This window comes from Chiloscyllium punctatum, chromosome 44 (genome assembly GCF_047496795.1).
Source record: "Chiloscyllium punctatum isolate Juve2018m chromosome 44, sChiPun1.3, whole genome shotgun sequence".
NCBI classification, from domain to species: Eukaryota; Metazoa; Chordata; class Chondrichthyes; order Orectolobiformes; family Hemiscylliidae; genus Chiloscyllium; species Chiloscyllium punctatum.
The window spans coordinates 17,354,172-17,376,941 of record NC_092782.1 but is presented as its reverse complement, the minus strand read 5'-3'; the positions used below and the strand labels follow the sequence as shown (position 1 = coordinate 17,376,941).

Sequence of the window (22,770 nt, the reverse complement as noted above, 5' to 3'; positions counted from 1 at the left end):
TTAATCCTCATCTTCCATGTGGAGCCAGGAGGGAAAACCCCTACACTTCCTGCCTTCAAGGGCTGTTAAACATTGAGCACTCACCATTTGAAAACTGCCTTTGGAGGGTCATTTACTAATGAGGTTGTTAAAGCTAATTTTGCAATGATGCTGCTGTTGACTTGTTTGGACATGGCTAATGGTCATTACTCTGAAATTCTGTGCAATTCAGGGCGCAATGTTGTTTTGAGATCCAGAATCAATGATAACTTGATTGACATGAAATAATTCTGTCACGCTGTGTGTTTTGTTTATTTGTTGATAGATAGTAATAGATTCAATTAATTGTGTTGTGTCACAGGAAGCAGGATAATGGATAGGCAATAAAATTGGCAGGATGTGAGCAGTGGATCGGTGTTAAGGCCTCAATTATTCACATTTTTTATTAACAACTTGGATAATGACATAGAAAGTCAAATATTCAAATTTGCTGATGTTGTAAAGTTAGATGGCATTGTAGACAGTGTAGACAATAGCATAACATTGTACAATGTTATGGACCAGGCCAGACCCCTTCAAAACATTTTAAGGAGGTAGCTAGACTCTAATGTTTTCTCATTTTAAGGCAGATGTGAAGTACATATTCCAGGTGGGATGCAGCTGGTCAAACCATTCGGCTTTAAAGAAAACAGAATTTATTTACATGCTACAGTTGAAACAAGAACTAAAGAAAACAGAGTCTAGAGTAACCTAACTATTTGAAACCCAACTGACTTGATTCCAACATGGGTTATGATCAGTATATATGATTGTCTCAGACACATTACTGGCAACATAAATGCTGAAATTTTGTCATGCCAACACCAAGCTCAAAGTCTCCTTCTCAATTGTCGAATACTTCTGTTGATGAATGTTCAGTTTCCTGGAGAAATATTCGATAGGTCTTTCTATCTTCTCACTGTCTTCTTGTAAGAGCACAGCAGCAACACCCACGTCACTCGCATTGATAACCATCTTGAATGTCTTTGTGATTAGGTGTGGTCAATTTTGGGGCAGTGGTTAACACAGTTTTCAGGCTGTCAAATGTCTTCTGACAGTCTGCCATCTGCTGAAACTTCCTGAATTTCTTCAGTACTTCAGTGAATGGAACAGCAACACTGCTAAAATTTAGTATGAATTTCTGATAAAACCCGATCAATCCCAGGAATTGTAGTACTGCTCTCTTCATTGAGGGTATAGGAAACTCCCCAATAACCTTTATTTTCACATTCTTTGTGACTATGTTCAATAACATGGCCCAGGAATGTAACTTGGGCTTTGGCGAATTCACTCTTAGCCAGGTTTATCACCAAGTCTGCCTCCCGAAGTCGATTGAATAATTCCGATAAATTCTTCAATGTTTCTTGTGTGACCAGGTCACCACACATCAGGGTCATCCAGAATTGACTTTATTGGTTAGACTTTAAATTGATACAGTTCATTCAATGTAACGACAGCCGAAATTGTCTTCACTCTTTCAGATCAAGGTACTTGCCAGTATCCTCTGAGTAAGTCCAATTTAGAAATATAGGTTGCTTGTCCCACCTTCTCAATACAGTCTTCCAAACATGGATCAGAGTTTGTAACTGCATTGACTTTGCAACAGTCGACATATAAGTGTGGGGTATCATCTGGTTTTGGCACCATCACTATGGGTGAGTTCTAGTTACTATAATGCATTTCCATTATGTTGTCTTGGAGCATGCATTCAATCGCTTTTTGAACCTGAGTCAACTTTAGAGGATTAAGTCTGTAAAGATGTCGCTTAATTGGACCAGCATTTCCTATGTCTACATCATGCATAATTAGTACTTCTCAGCTTATTTCCACACATCTCTCTATGCGATAGTAATAACTCTTTCAGGTCATTTTGATTTTCCTCTGGAAGGTAACTCAATAATGTATCCCAATTGTTGACAAGTTCCTCATTATCCAATTTAATTTGAGGAATGTCCAATTCAGAATCCTCTGAACTTGGTTCTTCACTCTGTGTCGTAACCAGTAACACATTCTCCTTTTATTTTCCTTCCGTATCAAAATACCTTTTGAGCATATTCACATGATACATTCCGTGAGATTTCTTTCTGTCTGGAGTCCTTATCAAATGGTTCACCTCACTCAATCTCCTTTCGACTTGATAAGGTCCACTAAACCTTGCTTTCCTTATCATTGGAGGTAACACTAACACTGTACCTTGGTGAGCAAAACTGTGAGTTTTTAATTTCTTGTCTGCTTCCTATTTCATCATATGTTGTGATTTTTAAAATGCTGTCTAGCCAACTCCCCTGGTCTATTTAAGTATTCCCTAAAATTTGACAATAGTCCAAATATGTCATCTCTCAATTCTGACTCACCAATTTCTCATTAGTTAACTTCAGTGGATCTCTCACCTCATGCCCAAAAGCCAATTCAAATGGACTGAATTTGGTCAATTCATTTGGTACATCTCTAATGGCAAAAAGTACAAATGGAATTCCTTGATTCCAATCATCTGGATAGTCTTGTATATAAGCACTTAACATAGTCTTTAACGTCTGATGCTGCCCTGCAATTCTGGATGGTATGCAGTGGATTTGAATTGTTTTATTCCTAAGCTGTCTATAACTTCCTTGAACAATTTTGATATAACATTTGACTATTGATCTGATTGTATCTCTGGGGATAAACTGTATCTAGTGAAAAATTTGAGTAAGTATTCTACAATCCTTTTAGCTGTAATATTGCGTAATGAATGGCCTTTGAAAATCTAGTGGACATCCATTATTATTAACAAATACTGATTCCCACTTTATGTTTTAGGCAGGGGTCTTATGCAATCAATTAAGACCCTTGTAAAAGGTTCCTCAAGTGCAGGAATAGGTATTAAAGGTTTAATTACTGCCTGTGGTTTTCTAATTACTTGACGTGTATGACATGTCTGGCAAAATTCAACTATATCTTTACGCAGTCCAGGCCAGTAAAAATGTTTTTGTATTTTAGCATGAATTTTTCTTATCCCTAAATGACCTTCTACTGGGAGTTCATGTGCTACCCACAACATCTCCTCTCTATAACCCTGTCCGTTTCTCATCTGCCTGAATATCTGATGGTCTCCATTTCCTCAGCCAGATTTCATTTTTAAGATAGTGGCATTCAGGGAAACATTCAGATTCTTCTTGCATGTACGCTTTTTCATACAATTGCTTCAGTTTTTCATCTTTCTGTTGTAATTCAGTTCATTTCTCTGAGCTAAAAATATCCACTTTGTCCTCCACCAGTTCCTGTTTTATCTCAACTATTCAATCAAACAAGGTCTCTGATAATTCTACTTCACCTTCCTATCTGTATTATGTGATTTCTCCTCCTCTTTCAACCGGTGACTTTGTGACCTTGTTACCACATAGTCATGAAAAATCCCAGGACATACTTCCTGTAATTCCTCAGTTGTGTGATTTTCCACTGACTTTTCAACCACAGAAGGCAGCACTCCGACCTGTGACCCAGCTATATCATTAACAAGGACAAATTGTGTTCCCGGAGCCAAGAGTTTTTCTAGTACACTTTTCACCATTGCTTCACTTTTCAGTGGAAACTCTAACCTAACTCTATATAAATGAGCACTACTTGTCTCACCATGAATTCCACATACTAGCACTTTTTCTGGAAATAATCCTGAGTCACATATCTCATTTCTCAATGTTAAAGATTGACATGATCCCATATCTCTTCATGCAGTAACCTGCTGCTCCTGGCCTATGCGAGTAAACCTTACCTTTGCAAATAAATGGTTTCAGAAGGTCAGGTACATCCTCCTTAACCAAGATGTTTAGAGGTTTATAAAATCATGAGGGGCATAGATAGGATAAACAGACAAGGTCTTTTCCCTGGGGTGGGGGAGTCCAGAACTAGAGGGCATAGGTTTAGGGTGAGAGGGGAAAGACATAAAAGAGACCCAAGGGGCAACTTTTCCACACAGAGGGTGGTACTTGCATGAAATAATCTGCCAGAGGAAATGGTGGAGGCTGGTACAATTGTAACATTTAAAAGGCATCTGTATGGGTATATGAATAGGAAGGGTTAGGAGGGATATAGGCTGGGTGCTGTCAGGTCGGACTAGATTGGGTTGGGATATCTGGTCGGCATGGATGAGTGGGACCGAAGGGTCTGTTTCTGTGCTGTACATCTCTATGACTCTATGACTCTATGTGGCCTACTTTATTGCAGTGTAAACACCGGAGCTTTTTAACTTCTCTTTCCCCTTCATTAATTTCCTTGTTAACCTGTGGTAACCTACTCTTATTACCTTTTCACTGAGATCTACTTTTGTCTTACCACATGAGGATTTTTCTTTTCCCCAATTTCTATTGCTCCTGGATTGAAATTGATATTGGAAGCCAAACTTAGATTTAAGAACCAACTCATAATCATCAGCCATTTCAGCTGTTAATCATTTAACTCTATGCTCTTCCATATGAGTCCTCACTACCTCAGCAAGTGAATTTTTGAATTCTTCCAAAATAATCGTCTCTCTAAGAGCATCATATGTTTGATCTACTTTTAATGCCCTTATCCACCTATCAAAATTGCTTTGTTTGATCCTTTCAAATTCAATGTATGTTTGACCAGGGTCCTTCCTTACATTCCTGAAATGTCTGTAGGCTTTTGGTATAAGCTCACATGCACTTCAGATGGCTTTCTCCAACTCCTCATGCTCCCGCGCTATCTCCCCTGATAGTGATGCAAATACCTCACTAGCTCTACCTACCAGCTTTGTTTAGATCAACAAAACCCATATGGTCACTAGTTTGTTTAGACACTGTCTCAAATGAAATGAAAAAAACCTTCTCCATCCTTTTCATCAATTTTAGGCAGTGCTTGAATATATTTAAACAGACCCCTAAGAGGCCTTTGGATCTGATGGGTTTGCTCATCCTCACTAAGCCTACCTTCTACTTTCACCTCTGTACTTTTAAGCCAACTTTCCTGTCTAAGTGCCAATTTGTGAAGTTCAAATACTCTCCCTTTCTCCCTTTTCTCTCCCTCTTTTTCCCTTCCTTCTCTCTCTTTCTCCTGCGAGGGCCTTCCTCTTTTCTTTTTGTTCCGCCAGAGCGATTCTTTCTTTTTCTCTTTCCTCCGCTTTTAACCGAATTCAAACTGTCTCAGTTCTCTTTCGTGTTCAGGCTGCTTCATCTGCAATTGAATTCCAGCCATTTCCAAAGATTCCATGGTGTTCTAAGCAAATGTAAATGCCAAGCTATTGCTGCAATAACATCTCCTTTTCTCACCGATGGAGGCAATCCCAGCTCTAGCTTGCCTGCCAATTCCAACAGCTTTGCCTTGCTTACCTTTTGTAAAACCCCCAAAGTCACTTCTTCCACCCCCAGAAAACTCTTAGTGAGTGACCAATCCATTACTACACTGTTTAAACCAACCGAATTCAACACCTGGAACTAACACCTACTCACTCGCCACCTTTGAGTCCAACGACCCAACACCTAAATTGGAATTATTGAATCAATCCTCACAAGATCCCCCAGTCTGTTATGGACCAGGCCAGACCCCCTCAAAATATTTTAAGAAGGTAGCCAAGACCCTAATGTTTTCCTAAATTAAAGGCAGATGTAAAGTGGATATTCCAGGTGTGATGCAGCTGGTCAAACCACGCGGCTTTAAGCAAGACAGAATTTATTTAAACACCACAGTTGAAACACGAACAAAACAAAATGGAATTTAGAATAACAACTATTGGAAAACTTAACCGGCCTTATAGAGGTATTATTAAACTGGAGAGGGTTCAGAAATGATTTACCAGGCTGTTGCCAGGAATGGAGGGTTTGAGTTATGAAATTAGGCTGGATAGGCTGGGACTTTTCTCACTAGAGCACAGGAGGCTGAAGGGCAACCTTATAGAGGTTTATAAAATTATGAGGGGTATCAATAAGGTGAACAGCAAGGGTCTTTTCCCTAGGATGGGGGAGTTCAAATCAAGGGGGCATGTTTTTAAAGTGAGAGGAGGAAGTTTTAAAAACAACATGAAGGGGCAACCTTTTTTGGTGTAGTGGACAGCAAAGAAGGTTACCTCAGATTACAACAGGATCTTGATCAGATGGGCCAAAAGGCTGAAAAGTGGCAGATGGAGTTTAATTCGGATAAGTGCGAGGTGCTGTATTTTGGGAAAGCAAATCTTAGCAGGACTTATACACAAGGTCCTAGGGAGTTTTGCTGAACAAAGAGACCTTGGAGTGCAGGTTCATAGCTCCTTGAAAGTGGAGTCGCAGGTAGATAGGATAGTGAAGAAGGCGTTTGGTATGCATTCCTTTATTGGTCAGAGTATTGAGTACAGGAGTTGGGAGATCATGTTGCAGCAATACAGGACATTGGTTAGGCCACTGTTGGAATATTGCATGCAATTCTGGTCTCCTTCCTATTGGAAAGATGTGAAACTTGAAAGGGTTCAGAAAAGACACTCCAGGGAAAACAGCCTCAGCCTCTTCAGCCTCTCCCCATAGCTCAAATACTCCAACCCTGGCAACATAAAAGGATGTTTTTCCTGGAGTGTCGGAGGCTGAGGGGTGACCTTATAGAGGTTTACAAAATTATGAGGGGCATGGATAGGATAAATAGACAAAGTCTTTTCCCTGGGGTCGGGGAAAAGAGTGCATAGATTTAGGGTGAGGAGGGGAAAGATATAAAAGAGACCTAAGGGGCAACTTTTTCATGCAGAGGGTGGTACGTGTATGGAATGAGCTGCCAGAGGAAGTGGTGGAGGTTGGTACAATTGCAACATTTAAAAGGCATTTGGATGGGCACATGAATAGGAAGGGTTTGAAGGGAAATGGGTTGGGTGCTGGCAGGTGGGACTAGATTGGGTTGGGATATCTGGTCGACATGGACGGGTTGGACCGAAGGGTCTGTTTCCATGCTGTACATCTCTATGACTCTATGTGTGAATGAACTGCCAGGGGTTGTGGTGGATGTGGGTGCAGTTACAACATTTAGAGTCATGGGTCATAGAGATGTACAGCACGGAAAGAGATCATTTGCTCCAACTCATCCATGGCGACCAGTTATCCTAAATTAGTCTCGTCTCATTTGCCAGCACTCGGTCCATATCCCTCTTACTCCTTCGTATTCATAAACCCATCCAGATGCCTTTTAAATGTTGTAATTGTACCAGCTTCCACCACTTCCCCTGGCAGCTCACTCCATACATGCACCACCCTCTGTGTGAAAATATTACCCCTTAGGTCCCTTTTATATCTTTCCCCTCTCACCTTAAACCTATGCCCTCAGGTTCTAGACTCACTCACCCCAGGGAAAAAAACTTTGTCTATTTACCCTCTCCATGCCCCTCATGATTTTATAAACCTCTGTAAGGTCACCCCTCAGCTCCCGAAGCTCCAGGGAAAACAGCCCCAGCCTATTCAGCCTCTCCCTATAGCTCAAATGCTCCAACCCTGGCAACATTCTTTCAAATCATTTCTGAACTCTTTCAAGTTTCACCACATCTATCCTATAGCAGGGAAACAACAATGAAATGCAGTATTCCAACAGTGGCCTAACCAATGTCCTACACAGCCGCAATATGGAATGAAAGTGAGAACTCCTTAGGAACTGCTTGGTTATCAGCCAATCCCTTCAAGTACCAGTACATGCTACAATTCTCCCTAGCAATTCATCAATATTTGTTGTAATAGAAAGGGAGATGTCTGAAACAGGCAGCTGATTCTCTGTTATACAGCCTCTTCCTATAGCTCAAACCGCCAACCCTGGCAAAGTCCTTATAAATCTTTCCTTAAAGGCATTTTTAAAAAGATATCTGGATGAGGCTTTGGAGGGATATGGGCCAAACGCAGGCAGATGGGAGTACATTAGTTTGGCATTATGGTCGGCATGGACTAGTTGGACTAAAGGATCTGTTTCTGTGCTGTATGACTCTATGACTGTCATTCATCTAATGATAGTAGAAATGTCATCACTGGCAAACCATCAAGAAATACAACAGCCTACATGTACAGAGCAAGCTCTGGGCAAGTGATTGAAATGCAGGGTTTCAAAATCTTTGCTTCAACCTTGCACCCTCTTAGTTCCTTGTCTGAATTAAAACAGTGGTTTTAAGAGACCTCACCTTGAACCAAAGGTTCTTACATTTGTCCCACCACAAACACCAGAATAACCAGCATGCAGTAATAAATGTAAACAGGTCATATTATTAGCATCGAGTTGGCTCAAAGTTGGGTTCTGAAATCTTTAGATCAAAGACCTTTTTTATCTTAGGTTGCCATCAAATGTCAGTTTCCTGTCTAAAAATAAACAGTTACAACTGACAGACTACCATAGAACACAATGCCTTCTGGTTCCTTATTCTTTCTTTGAATCTTTGAGTTCTTTAGCTTTTACGCCAGAAGAAACTAATTGTCTTTACACAAAGAATGATTCCAGATGGAATGACAGTCCAGAAATCTGAAATTCTTTGAGTTTGAAAAGGGATTTATAACATAAAACATGTTCAGCACAGTACAGGCCCTTCAGCCCTCGATGTTGTGCCAACCTTTTATCCTACTGTAAGTTTGAACTAACCTACATACCCTTCACTTTACTATCATCCATGTGCCCATCCAAGAGTCGCTTACATGTCCCTAATGTCTCTGACTCTACTACCACTGGTGGCGGTGTATTCCACACACCCACCACTCTCTGACATCCACCCAAACCTTCCTCCAAACACCTTAAAATTATACCCCCTCGTGAGAGACATTTCTGCCCCGAGAAAGTCTCTGGCTATCCACTCTATGCCTCTCATCATCTTGGACACCTCTATCAAGTCACCTCTCATCCTCCTTCACTCCAATGAGAGAAGCACTAGCTCCCTCAACCTTTTATCTTAAGACCTGCCGTCCAGTCCAGGTAGAAGACCTCTGCACTCTCTTCATTTGCTGAATAAAAGAAAGCTGTGCATTGTTATAGCACCTTTCACAAACACTGAATGTCACTAAGTGCTTTACAACCAATCACCATAAAACCAAAAGATACAGGAGCAGAATTAAGCCATCCGACGCATGATCAGCCCGATCATGGCTGATATATTTCTTAACTCCATTCTCCTGCCTTCACCCCCTAACCCTTGATCCCCTTAACAATCAAGAACCTATCTGTCTCTGTCTTAAAGATATTCAATGACTTGGCTTCCACAGCCCTCTGTGACACTGGGTTCCACAGATTCCCCCACCTTCTGGCTGAAGAAATTCCTCCTCATCTAAATTTTGAAAGATCATCCCTTCACTCTGAGGCTGTGCCCTTGGGTCCTATTAATGGAAGCATCTTCTCTACATCCAGTGGAGGACCTTCTGCAGTGTAGTCACTGTTATGAAGCAGTAAATGCAGTAACTAATCAAGACACAAGAAGCTCCTGTGAACTAAATTCTGGTAAATGATTAGTTTTGGTGAAGTTGGCTGAGGGATAAATATTATCCAGGACACAGGGGTGACCCCTTGTTCTTTTCTGAATTGAGCCTAGGGATCTTCGACGTCCACCTCAGAGAGGTGACAGAACCTTACATCCAAAGTTAGCAATTCTGACAGCGCAGTGCTGCCTCAGTATTCCACTGGAGTTTCAGTATAAGGTATTGGCTTAAACCTCTAGAGTGGGAGTTTGAACTTACAACCTGCTCAGAGACCTAGGTGTCACCCACTGAGACATGTCTCAAACTAAACAGATTGATTGGGATGGATCAGATACATATATTTTTATCTGTATTATCCTGTGATTTAATTAATTTGCTCTATAAAAATGAAGTTATGTATTAATAATTAGACCCATGAAAGTCACAAAAAGTAAAAAAACATGATTAGAAGCTATTGTGGATGTTTTTTAAATATTTAACATAATCGTTGATTCCTGCTTCTGTTTTGTGATGACCACCAGTTCAAAAGTGCAGATGGGATTTCTTTAAAAAGAAAGCCACATTTTAAAAATATCTACAGCAGTATTTTCAGACAGGAGGAAGTACTTGTTGCAAGATTAAGATAATATTTGTCGCATGCTTTGGGATATTTTAAGAAATTCATCATCAGGATTTTGAAGAGAGTTATGTTTAACATTGTGTGATCGTGTATAACAGAATCAGCTGCTTGTTTTGGACATCTCCCTTTCCACAGCAAATACTGATGAACTACCAGGGAGAATTATAGAATGTACTGGTATTTGAAGGGGTTGGCTGACAACCAAGCAATTCTTCAGGTGTTCTCACTTTCATTCCATATTGCGGCTGTACAGGACATTGGTTAGGCCACTCTTGGAATACTGCATTTAATTGTTGTCTCCCTGCTGTAGGAATGATGTTGTGAAACTTGAAAGGGTTCGGAAAAGATGTACAAGGTAGTTGCCAGGGTTGGAGCATTTGAGCTTTAGGGAGAGGATGAATAGGCTGGAGCTATTTTCCCTGGAGTGTTGGTGGCTGAGGGGTGACCTTAGAGAGGTTTATAAATCATGAAGGTCATGGATAAGGTAAATAGACAAAGTCTTTTCCCCAGGGTCGGGGAGTCCAAAACAAGAAGGCATAGGTTTAAGGTGAGAGGGGAAAGATTTAAAAGGGACCTAAAGGGCAACTTTTTCACAAAGAAGATGATATGTGTATGGAGTGAGCTGCAAGAGACAGCGGTGGAGGGTGATACAATTACAGCATTTAAAAGGCATTTGGATGGGCAAATGAATAGGAAGGGTTTAGAGGGATATGAGCCTAACATTGGCAAATGGGACTAGACTGAAATAGGATAATGGTTGGCACTGAAGGGTCTGTTTCCGTGCAGTACATTTCTATGACTATCACAAATCCCACATAATTGAGGGCTGGGGGATCGCTCAGAGATGTTCTCTCCAAATGAATATTGTGTCTCGCCAGGTCAATGAGAGAGAAGTGCACTGTCATTCAATTCAAATACAAGCTTGTGAGATTGATTTCATTAGTGTGACTGCCAGTTTTTTGATTGCTCTGGTCAATTTTACGGGGAAGTATTTCGTAGTCTCTTTGAAGCTATTCGCTAGTGAGTGATAGACCTGAGAAACATCAAGGAGAGCCATCAGACCTCCAGGTCATGGTTAATACTCAGGTGTAGATTTTAACCTCTGGGTGGCCCATTGGCAGAACACAGAGTTTGCCTGTGCAAATGAAGAGCTCACCGTTGTGATTATGCCCTGTATTTGCCATTATATTAACTGAACTTTAGCAAGATGCAGACACCTGAAGTCCCAACATGTGTCACAACATGTCTGAACAGACTGATTTAAACATATCTAAAACTGAAAGGACCATTCACTTCCAACTCTAACACCCCTCCTTACCTTAAATAGTTCATCTCCAATTCTTACCTTGCATTCCTGAACTTCTCCATCTCCATTTCTGGGCGTAGACTATCAGTAGACTGACTCCCACTGTGATTGTGACCAGATTCCTGACATCTTACCTCCTGTAAAGTCTTATGTCATAGAGTCACAGAGGCCCTTCAGCCCATCACATCTGCATCAACCTATCTACATGAATCCCATTCCATTCTTCATTTCTGTTGCGTCTGTTCAAATGATGTCACATTCTTTACTTGTGCTTTTGATAGTCTTCCTTTCCTCTCAGCAGAGAATTCAGGACCAATGACGTTGTATCTGACCCATTTCCCACACATCTGCTCCTACCTATTCCATCCAGAGCTATGTAAGAAATTCCTTTTCTCTCCCCATCCATTCTGCCATTTCCACCACCTCCAGCATGGTGCCACCATCAAACATAGCTCCCCCTCCTCATCCATGGTAAAACCACCCAGGATAACATATACTGGGATAGGGGAAGCCCAAAAATCTAATCTCCAGGAACGGATCATGTCTGGTATTCCCAACTTCACATCTCCTGCCACACCATTACTGCCTGCTCAGGCCATTATTATGGAGGAGTTGGTGTTGTTATGGAGACTTCTCAACTCAAAGTGAAGTTCCTAACAAGGTCTCAGTGAGTGCAGGCAAAATGACCAGACATAATAAACTGTGTGAACTTATTCCCTCATCTTTTACCAGGGTCAGACAAGTTCTGTTACATTCTGTTATAGAAAGCTGACATTTCCCTAGTACTCTTCTCATAGCCCCAGGAACGGCTGCTGTGTAGACTACTTGATCACGGCTCTCAAAACCTTCAATCTTTTCCTCTGACAATCATCATTCATCCATTAATCTCACTCTTCCCCTGAAGACAGTGAAGAGACTGAGGTGACCAGCCTCTGGTGAACCTTTGCATCTCATCCTAGACAGATAGCCACTCAACCACCACGGTTATTGCAGACTGGCAGGTTACCGCCCATATACCGTCCACAGGCAGCACATCCTGCACAACATTCATTCCTGGGTTGACAAGTGGCAAATAACACTGGCACTGTGTATGTGCCAAGCATTGACCAACTCAAACAATACAGAATCTCACCACTGCCCCTTGACATGCAATGACATTACCGTCACCAAATCCCCTACCATTTGATGGAACAAATGGTCTCTTTTAGTGCTGTTAATGTCTCTATAACCATTGATTTCAATGGGAGGGGGTGGTTACCATTGAATAGAAACTGAACTGGACCATTTATATATAAATGTAGTGTTTTGAAAATTTCTGGGTCTGCTAGGAACAGAACAGTAAGTAATAAAGGATTCATGTTTAACAACTCAGACAGTTTTAATTCTAATTGTTTTGGGTTCAATATATAAGAGATTGTGTCCCAAGTACTTCTTTAAAATTAATGATGCTGCAAACAAAAAAGTCGAAGACATCCGCCGTGGATAGCTCACATCCTGTCTCCGCAAAGCCTGTCCACCATCTGCAAGGCACAAGTGTGATGAAATATTCCCCACTTACCTGGATGGGGGCAGCTCCACAACACTTAAGAAGCTTGACACCATCTGGGACAAAGCAGCCTGCTTAATTGGCACCAGATTCAACACCCACTCCTTTCAGAACCAATGCACAGAGGGAGCAATCTGTATCATCTACATGATGTACTGCAATAACTCACATGTCACCTAAATCCATGACTTACTGCCTAGAAAGACAAGAGCTACAGACTTTTGGTAAAACCACCACTATATGTCCATCTCCAAGCACTTACCATCCTGGCTTGGAAATATATTGCTGTTGCTTCAGTGTCACTGGGTCAAAATGGCCTGAAGGTCTGAATGCCCTACTCCTAACCTGATTTCTATGTTTCTACATTTGCTAATCACAGATTGTCTACTCTATTTGCTGCCTTTCAGCAGGAACTGCACTTCAGACGTATCTCCACCAGACTGGTCTTCTGAGCAAATCCAGACCCACTGCAATGGGCTTGACCCTTAACTGCCCCCTGAAGTGGCCATGTGAGCACCATCAAACTGCTCTGACAATGCACCAGAAAGAGTCCAACCATTTATCTCCATGATTAGAAAATTGCCAAGTCTTATTGTCCACCACCACTTCAGTCTGACTGGATGGGCAATAAGATTTGGCAATGCACCCAGAGTGTGACACTACATTTTTCTTCCAGTCAAGCTACTGTCTGGCATCACATTTCATAGTTTGACCCTTGGTCCATGGCCCTCAGTGCAGTGTAGGCAAAGGCCTGTGCAGCAGGCTTGGTGTGTTCAGGGCTTGGGTGGATGGTTACTGATCCGCTTTGTTGGTACTTTCTTACACCACAGATTTGCACATCTTCCAGTGTTGGCTAGCCACCTCCTGAGAATTAAGCTGCAATAAAGATAGGAAAGGGAAAAGGATAATATACAAAAAACGAAAAAAATGGCAGACATGGGGGTGGGGAGGTGGGGGTGCTTGGGTCAGAGTATCCCTCTCTGGTGTACACACAAATATTTATTCTTCAACCAAAAGCTAATAGTAATCAGGTCATTATGAGTTTGTTGTTTGTGGAATCTTGCTGCGTACATGGTGGTTGCCACTACTGTGCGATGGGGACCACACATAAAACACACAATTTTAGCTTTAAAATGATTTGATGTGTCGCATGTTCATTAACAGTGCTACATAAATGCAATTCTTTCTCCCAATTCGCAGCTTTGACTGTAACTGACCTGCACTTGCTGGGGATGAAGGCAGCTACAGTCACTGCAGTGCAAGCTTCCTATGAGGTCAGCGCACAGATTCGGGGCTTTGACTGATTTTTGGAAGGAACTAGATAAATGCATGCGCTTAGTTTAATATCTCTGAAGATGGGAATAGCATTCCGCCTTCCTAGTATTATGCACAACCCTGTACATAGCAGAATTCACTTGATGATCCTTCACTGATACTGGGAACTCACTTGGGGGGCTAATTATCTCATCACACTGCTGGCTGAGAAGAAAGCTGAACTTTGACTGTACAGCTAAACATCGTAGGTTTACTATTTATGTGATCTGAAATGTTGATAATGCTGAGGAGGTAAAGAGATAAAAACCTGTTTTGTTAACATACAAATAAGGAGCAGGATTAGGCCAGTTAGCCAGTTAACTCTGTTATTCTCTGCTGATCTGATTGGTCCATTGGACCTACCTCCTCAATATCCTTACATACCCCACGCTCCAAGCCACTGATCAATCATCTACCAAGCTCTACCTTAAAAACATCAAGCATTTCGCTTCCATTGGCTCTGGAAATTCTAAAGACTCACATCCCTCTCTTGGGAGAAAATTCCCCACATCTCTGTCTTAAATGAGTGACCTTTTGTTTTTAACTGTGCCCTTTAGTTTTAGATATCAATTGAAGCCATGATGTGGAGGTGTTCGTATTGCACCGGGATGGACAAAGTCAGAAGTCACATCTCACCAGGTTATAATCCAATAGGTGTATTTGAAATCACAAGCTTTCAGAGTGCTGCTCCTTGGTCAGGTAAAGTGGAGGGAAGTGCACGGGCACAGAAAATATAGGTGGAGAGGTAATGGCAGGATAATTTGAGGTAATTAAAATTGTCAACAGTTAAGTACAAAGACTGTGAGTGGAGTATCAACAGGCAGAATAACAAGTAGATTCTAGTTCTGGAGAGGAAATACCCCTTCCATATTCACCTTGCCAATTCCCCTTCTGTTTCAATAAAGCTGTCTCGTACACTTCTCAACGTTCGCAAAGTCGAGCTTGTCAAATCTTTCCTCATAAAGACAGTGTTCCCATTTGAGACATAAGTCAAATAAACCTTCTCTGAACTGCTTCCAATGCATTAACATCCTTCATTAAATAAGGAGACCAATACTGTACTTATGTCGCCTCACTAATGCACTACATAACTGAAGCACAGCATCTGTACTTTTGTATTCAGTTCCCCTTGTGATAAAGAATAACATTCCCCTCACATTCCTCCTGTTTGTATTGACATGAGAGCTCAGTGCAGTTCCCAAAACCCAGAGGAACAGCTTTCTCGGGACTGAGATAATCAGTAACATACAATACTATGTGAGAGGAGGGGTTTATTAAACACACACACAGCAGATGCCTGAACGTTTCAGAAGCAGCCTTATCTTTGGTCAGAGCCCACTGCAATCCTGTTCCTTACATCGTTAGTTTGCTAGAGGAGTGCACGGTGGGGAATGACGCCCGACAGAGCCTCTGTACCCACAGGCGACCCAGCTCATCCTGTTGCCGACAATCACCGCTATCGCAAGATTCTGGTAATTATAACCTTGGCTGTTCAATGCTGTTTAAATGTCTGAGGGAGTGGGTTCAGAATGCCCTAGGCTTGGCAGACTGCTGCACTGTCACTATCAGCAGCTTGAGAAGTTTGTCGCTGTACACTCGAGGGATCAGCAGGAAAATCCTCAAGGAATGCAGTGGCTTCGTACAATCAGAGCTATCACAGAGCACATTACTCCATTGATGAGTGAATCTCAATGGAAGGCGCTTTGAACACAGCAGCAACATCAGTGATAAAGATAATCTGTAATACTCATGGGGTTCTGGGCTGGTGATCCTGCAACACAGCAAGCCTCAACAAGCTGGTTTGAAGCAGAGAACTGACAGAAAACAAATCCATTTGTCTTCAGAGTGTAGCATTGGCTGCTTGCTCGCATTTCAGTGTCATTTATCTGACAATCAGATGCCCCTCACTCCACAGTGTAGAAGCCTCGTGTTATCATCAATACTGGGTAAAAACAATGACTGCAGATGCTGGAAACCAGATTCTGGATTAGTGGAGCTGGAAGAGCACAGCAGTTCAGGCAGCATCCGAGGAGCAGTAAAAGCGACGTTTCGGGCAAAAGCCCTTTATCAGGAATACAGGCAGAGAGCCTGAAGGGTGGAGAGATAAGTTAGAGGAGGGTGGAGGTGGGGAGAAAGTAGCATAGAGTACAATAGCTGATTAGGGTAGGGGATGAAGGTGATAGATCAAGGAGGAGGGTGGAGTGGATAGGTGGAAAAGATAGGCAGGTAGGACAAGTCATGGGGACAGTGCTGAGCTGGAAGTTTGGAACTAGGGTGAGGTGGGGGAAGGGGAAATGAGGAAACTGTTGAAGTCCACATTGATGCCCTGGGGTTGAAGTGTTCCGAGGTGGAAAATGAGGCGTTCTTCCTCCAGGCGTCGGGTGGTGAGGGAGTGGCGGTGAAGGAGGCCCAGGACCTCCATGTCCTCGGCAGAGTGGGAGGGGGAGTTGAAATGTTGGGCCACAGGGCGGTGTGGTTGATTGGTGCGGGTGTCCCAGAGATGTTCCGTAAAGCACTCTGCTAGGAGGCATCCAGTCTCCCCAATGTAGAGGAGACCGCATTGGGAGCAACGGATACAATAAATGATATTGATCGATGTGCAGGTAAAACTTTGATGGATGAGGAAGGCTCCCCAGTCTCTCTGGGTTAATCCTCTCCTCACACCAGGAGTTGTTAGAATTAGAAGGATTGTGGTAGCTTCTTCCACTTAGAGTGGTATCTGAAACGGAGTTCAGCTGACAGGTTGTCATCACATTTCTTAAGAGGTGTTAAAAACACACCAACGTGCATTCATGTAGCACCTACATTATTGGTAAACAGTGTTTCACAGGCATGTGGTCAAGTTGAGATTGACTGCTGCATATGCAGAGATGAGGACACAGGAATGTAGGAATTAGAAGGAAGAGTAGGCCATTCAACCCCCCGAGTCTGTTCTGCCCATTAATACGATCGTAGCTCATCTTCTACCTCAGTATAGTTTTCCTGCACTATCTCTGTGTCCCTTGATATCTTTAGTGGAGAAATCTATCAGTCTCAGTCTTGAGCAAAGTCAATTTTGGAACCTCCACAGACTCCTGGGGTAAAGAATTCCAAAGATTTACCACCCCTACAATGAAAAGAATTCCTCCTCACCCCAGTTTGAAATGGCCGGTCACTTGTTCTGAAACTGTGTCCCCTAGTTGTCCCCTCCTAGTGGGGTGGCATGGTGACTCAGTGGTTAGCACTGCTGCCTCACAGCACCAGGGTCCCAGGTTCAATTCCTGCCTCTGGTGACTGTCTGTGTGGAGTTTGCACATTCTCCCTGTGTCTGTGTGGGTTTCCTCCTACAGGTCAGGTGAATTGGCCATGTTAAATTGCCCATAGTGAGAGGTGCATTAGTCAGAGAGCAGTGGGTTACTCTTCGGAGCGTTGGTGTGGGCTGAAGGGGCTGTTTCCATGCTGTAGGTAATCTAATGCACAGTTCTTTTGTTTTGGGATATTTTGAACTGTTTTCAACATAATTTGGGGAGTCGACAGTGTTGCATGCAAACATTGCCTTTAAGAGGGTTCACCTTTAAGGTCACCATAAGTATATAATATTGTAACTCCACCTGATGGTCTACCTAGCACCCACAAGCTGCACACAGACATCAGTTGGATGCTGCAATGTTTTCTTGATAACTTATAGTGTGTTTTACTGTTTTGAATAAACTAACACACAGAATTAATCAATTCCTGACAAACGATTGTTTATTAGACCACCATGACAGATAGAGAGAAATGATTTCTGTTGGTTTGGGAGTTTAAGGCAGGACATTTCTAAAAGAAAATACCATTTGAACTTTTCAAGAGTGAATTATAAAAACCCTCCATGTATGAAATAGGGTTAAAATTTGAAACACCTCTTCCACACCTCTTTATTCACCAACCATTTTTACATTGGGGCAAAGATTCAAATGTAGACTTAAGTCACAGATCAGCCATTATCTCACTAAATGGTAACAGAACCCATTCAAAGAGACTGAATTGTCTCCTGCTGCTGAATTCCTGAGTGACTGGAAGCAAGTGTTGGAAGCAGGGGATGTTCTGCTTTTGGTTCTTAATTAAACAAGGTTTTGTTAAAGAGAGAAAGCAGATGCATTTGAATAGTGCCTTTTGCAACCTTTTACAAAGTGCTTTAAGGGGTATACTTTTCAATCTTAACCACCACTGTAATGTCGGAATGCAGTGACCAATCTCAGCACAGTACAATCCATGGACTGCAGTGTTGGGTCAAGATTTTGTGCTCACACCAGTGGGAGTGGATGAAGGGTGCAGGGTCTCCCAGGGGTGCATGTGCTACTTCTGAGCCACACCTTGTTCAGCCTGGCATAAATCATTTACTTATTTCAATGCTGGAGCCTCCTCCCTTTTCCCTTTGAAGCTGCTGATTTTGCTGGTGCCAGTTGGACAGGCACTGGGAACCCTGAGTAACTCCGATGGGCAAGGAGAAACATTGGCCTGTTACATCATGATAGGATAGTGCAGCCAAGTCCAGTCCAATCTCACTCCCAATGTCTGCACGAGGCAATCTTTCAGGACAGTGAATCACTGGATATCCGTGACAATGAGCAACCCAGCTTGACATTTGTTCTTCCTATCAGTTCTGCCCAGAATGTCAAGGCTGGAATCTTCCTTCCCTCCAGGTATCAGGAGCATAGATATGGTCTTGTACTGGAGGGGGTCCCTGTATTATTGAAGTATAAAGATAGGAGGATAAAGCAAGATGACAACAGACAAATGGAGGTGTCCAAAGCATAATGAGAAGTAAAATGGCCTTTAGGGTAGCAGATGTTGAGCAATACTATCAAGCCACTTGCTTAGCTACATGTCTCTGAAGAGTCAGTGTTACAACTAGCGTTGCTTTGGATGTTCCTATTGCCAGAATGGACATGATTCATTACTGTGTAATGTTTTTATTCTTATATGGCATGTTGGCTTCACTGGCAAGGCCAGTATTTGTTGCCCGTCCTTAATGGCCCTTAAGCGTCATTTCAATTAAGAGTCAACCACATTTCTGGGAACAGATATAGGACAGACTAAGTAAGGACATCAGATTTACTTCCCTAAAAGACATTAATTTTTTTCGTATGAAAACCATCAATGATGCTTTATTTATTAACTAATTTCAATTCCACCAGTGGCTTATTGTTAGCCTGGGCCTCTGGATTACAAAGTCCAGTAGCAATACTGGACCACCATTGCCCCAGTAACTATTACACTGACATAATGGTTGAAGAGGTGGATTAACCAGAATCAGAATCAGAATAGCCTTTATTTTCTGCTGCTTTGGAGCGTCAATCCCTCAGATCTCATGGAGGTCAGATCTTCTCATGAGTCCACAACAAACCAATATCACTGCTTTAGGATGAATTGGAAAAATGTGAATAGAGGTAACAGAATAACGTTTTACAACAGTCAGAGCATTCAGACTGTAGCTGGACTGTGCTCTAAATCCATTTTGGGTAGTAGCATAATTTGATTGATAGTGTTATGACAAAATTGGGCGAGGTTTCTAAAATTGTTACAATTTCAGACAGAATAGTCCAAATCGTTGGGTTCTGAGGTGAGGAGGGATGAATTGACTCCTCGTCGTTATTCACCCAGCTCCCCAATGGGTCACAACAGGGGTAATTTGAAAACAGGGATGTGAATACCCCTCTCCCAGACCCAAGTGAAATTATATTTTAAAAAGATCCAATTTAATCAGGCTTTCTTTAACTAACAAAGAGTGAGTTTCTTAATTCCTAAATTTGAGAAGAGTTAATAATGTAACACTGACGCACAGACATAACCCAACGCACATACCTATGGAGTGGAAATTAGAGGTGGGTCCAGAAAGGCAGAAGTGTAATAAAACAGACGTATGGATCAGTCTCTGAATTGTTTGTGAAGAGCAGATAGTTGAACATTTCTTCCATTGCAGTGAAGGATGTGTTAACATTGTGTTAACATTGATGGTGGAGCAATCGGCTTCACAATTGTTCATAATGCATGTTTGGTTGAGATTCTGTTGTTCTAATTCCTTCTGGCTATGATTGAATTCCAGCATTCAAGATGGGAGAAAGTTCTTCGCTGCCCTGTTTCATGTTGTCTGGCTGCTAGCTAGCTGACTTATAACACTTAGAGTGAGAGAGTTTGTTTACCTGCAACACAGGAATGACTAGGGAATAGTACTTCAACCATGACCTTCAAAGCACACTAACAATTGAACACAGGCTGGTCCACATGAGAATGTTCAGCCCCACTAGCACATTCCAGTAGAGTTGATACATCTGTCCTTGTGTATTCTTCAAAGGGAAAAATGCAAAATGTGCCTGCAATTTGGGGCATAAACTATAGGGGGTAACTTGCTGTTGTTTGTCAGCCCCGTTATATTTGTAATCACAAGAGGTCACTGTTTTGGCTTGCCTCTTCCATCCCCCTCCCGTTTGAAGGACTATTCGAAGTTCCCTTCACTTCTGTGACATTTTGGGGCTCTCTTTTCAGATAGCCACTTCCACAAATAATTTTTGGCTACATTAATGCATTTTCCAAAACACCCTTTGAAACTATGAGTTAAAAATATCCATCAGTACTTCAAGGATCTAATGCATGGCCACGGCAATAGAGTCACTTTCTTTACATCTAGACTGAGTTCCTTTCCCAGAATGAGATGTGACTGTTTCACTGTTGGCTGCTCTACAATGTCACTTGTGATTAATTTATATCCTACTCTGCTGAAAGGATTTATTTGCTAAATGAAAGCTGCTGATAGCATGAAATAGATTGTGTCGCTTGACTGGGGAGCTCATCCATTCCAAACATTGGGTTTAATTTCGGAATGTTGTCTTCTTTTTCACATCAATATATACTGAGCGCAAACAGATTTGATCATTCTCACATGATTTTCTTCTTTATACTTTGTTATATATGTACTACAATGCTCAGAATAGCATTTACAACACAATCCTGAATCCTGAAGAAGGGCTTATGCCCGAAACATCGATTCTCCTGTTCCTTGGATGCTGCCTGACCTACTGTGCTTTTCCAGCAACACATATTTCAGCTCTGATCTCCAGCATCTGCAGTCCTCACTTTCTCCTGAGGCATATAAGTGGGAATCAAGGGAAAACTTTCCACTGATTGGAGTCATATTTGACACATAGGAAGATGGTCATGGGTGTTAGAGTTCAGTCATCTCAGGTCCAGTACATATCTGCAGAGTTCCTCAGGATATTGTCCTAGGCCCAATCATCTTCAGCTGCTTCATCAATGAACTTCCCTCCATCATAAAATCAGAAGTGGGGATGATTGATAATGATTGCACAATGTTCAGTGCCATTTGTGACTCCTCAGATACTGAAGTGTTTTATGTTCAAATGCAGCAAGATCTGGACAATATCCAGGCTTGGGCTGACAGTGGCAAGTGACATGCATGCCAACACAAATGTCAGGCAATGGCCATCTCCAACAAGAAACAATTTAACCATTTTCCCTTGACATTCAATGGTGTTAATGTCACTGAATCCCTCAATATTAACACCATAGGGGTTGCTAACTAGAAACTCAACTGGACTCATCATATAAATACATTGGCTACAAGAGCAGGTTAGAGTCCTGAATACTGAGCGAGTAACACAATTCCTCCCAGGTGGAGGGATAGGGTCATTGATTTTGTTAGTGGGGTTGCTGCTGGCCTATCGAGTGGGTCAGCTTACCGTCCTGTAAAAGGACAGCCCAGGACACTCACCTGTGCCAACAAGTGAGAATATCACCGCCCCCACAAGATTCTGCCCTCAACTTTAACAGGCCCTGCACATCCATCCTCAATGTACTGTTCATCAAAGTGATGAGAGATCATGAGATAATCCATCTCTGATTTCCAGTCTTCTCCCTCCACCTTATCGTTCAGCTGATTCACGTTCATCCTGGATATGTCACTTTACACATGACCAGTTAAGATTCCACATTGTTAACAGTCAAGTGCTGCCTACAGATGATGAAAAGGACACATTTTGTCAAAGGTTTTTGTCTCACACTCTTCAGGACAATTTGCAAGGATAACAATAAAGGGATAGATTAGATTACTTACAGTGTGGAAACAGGCCCTTCGGCCCAACAAGTCCACACCGCCCTGCCGAAGCGCAACCCACCCATACCCCTAACCTAACACCACGGGCAATTTAGCATGGCCAATTCACCTGACCTGCACATCTTTGGAATGTGGGAGGAAACCAGAGCAAACCCACGCAGACACGGGGAGAACATGCAAACTCCACACAGTCAGTCACCTGAGGCGGGAATTGAACCCGGGTCTCTAGCGCTGTGAGGCAGCAGTGCTAACCACTGTGCCACCGTGCTGCCCTCATTTCTACTGTATGAGAGGAGAGAGCTGATTGAGTAGCCTGTGAATTCTGATTAGGCTAGAGGTGTTGTCGTGAGTGAAATATGCAGGGGAACAGGTAATGCAGGACCCATCAATTCTGAGGTACTGCCCCAGATTTGAGGCTGTTGCAGACTCAATGTTAGAGCATAAAGCCTGCTTTTACTCAACAGCTCAATGACTGTATAGTGTAACTATAAG

The 22,770-nt window shown here is 42.3% G+C and overlaps 1 protein-coding gene across 2 annotated transcripts in view; it reads left to right on the top strand.

Annotated features, from left to right (window-relative positions):
- tmcc3 (transmembrane and coiled-coil domain family 3) overlaps nucleotides 1-22,770 on the top strand; it is a 129,262-nt gene that overhangs the window by 8,506 nt on the left and 97,986 nt on the right. The window contains exon 1 of one of the 2 annotated variants that reach the window (XM_072562361.1): nucleotides 15,518-15,658. The exons of the other annotated variant lie outside the window; for it this stretch is intronic. Coding sequence (XP_072418462.1) covers nucleotides 15,578-15,658 — 81 coding nt within the window. The 5' untranslated portion in view covers nucleotides 15,518-15,577. Of the gene's footprint in view, nucleotides 1-15,517; nucleotides 15,659-22,770 lie in introns of those variants that run through there. 2 annotated transcript variants of the gene reach the window in all.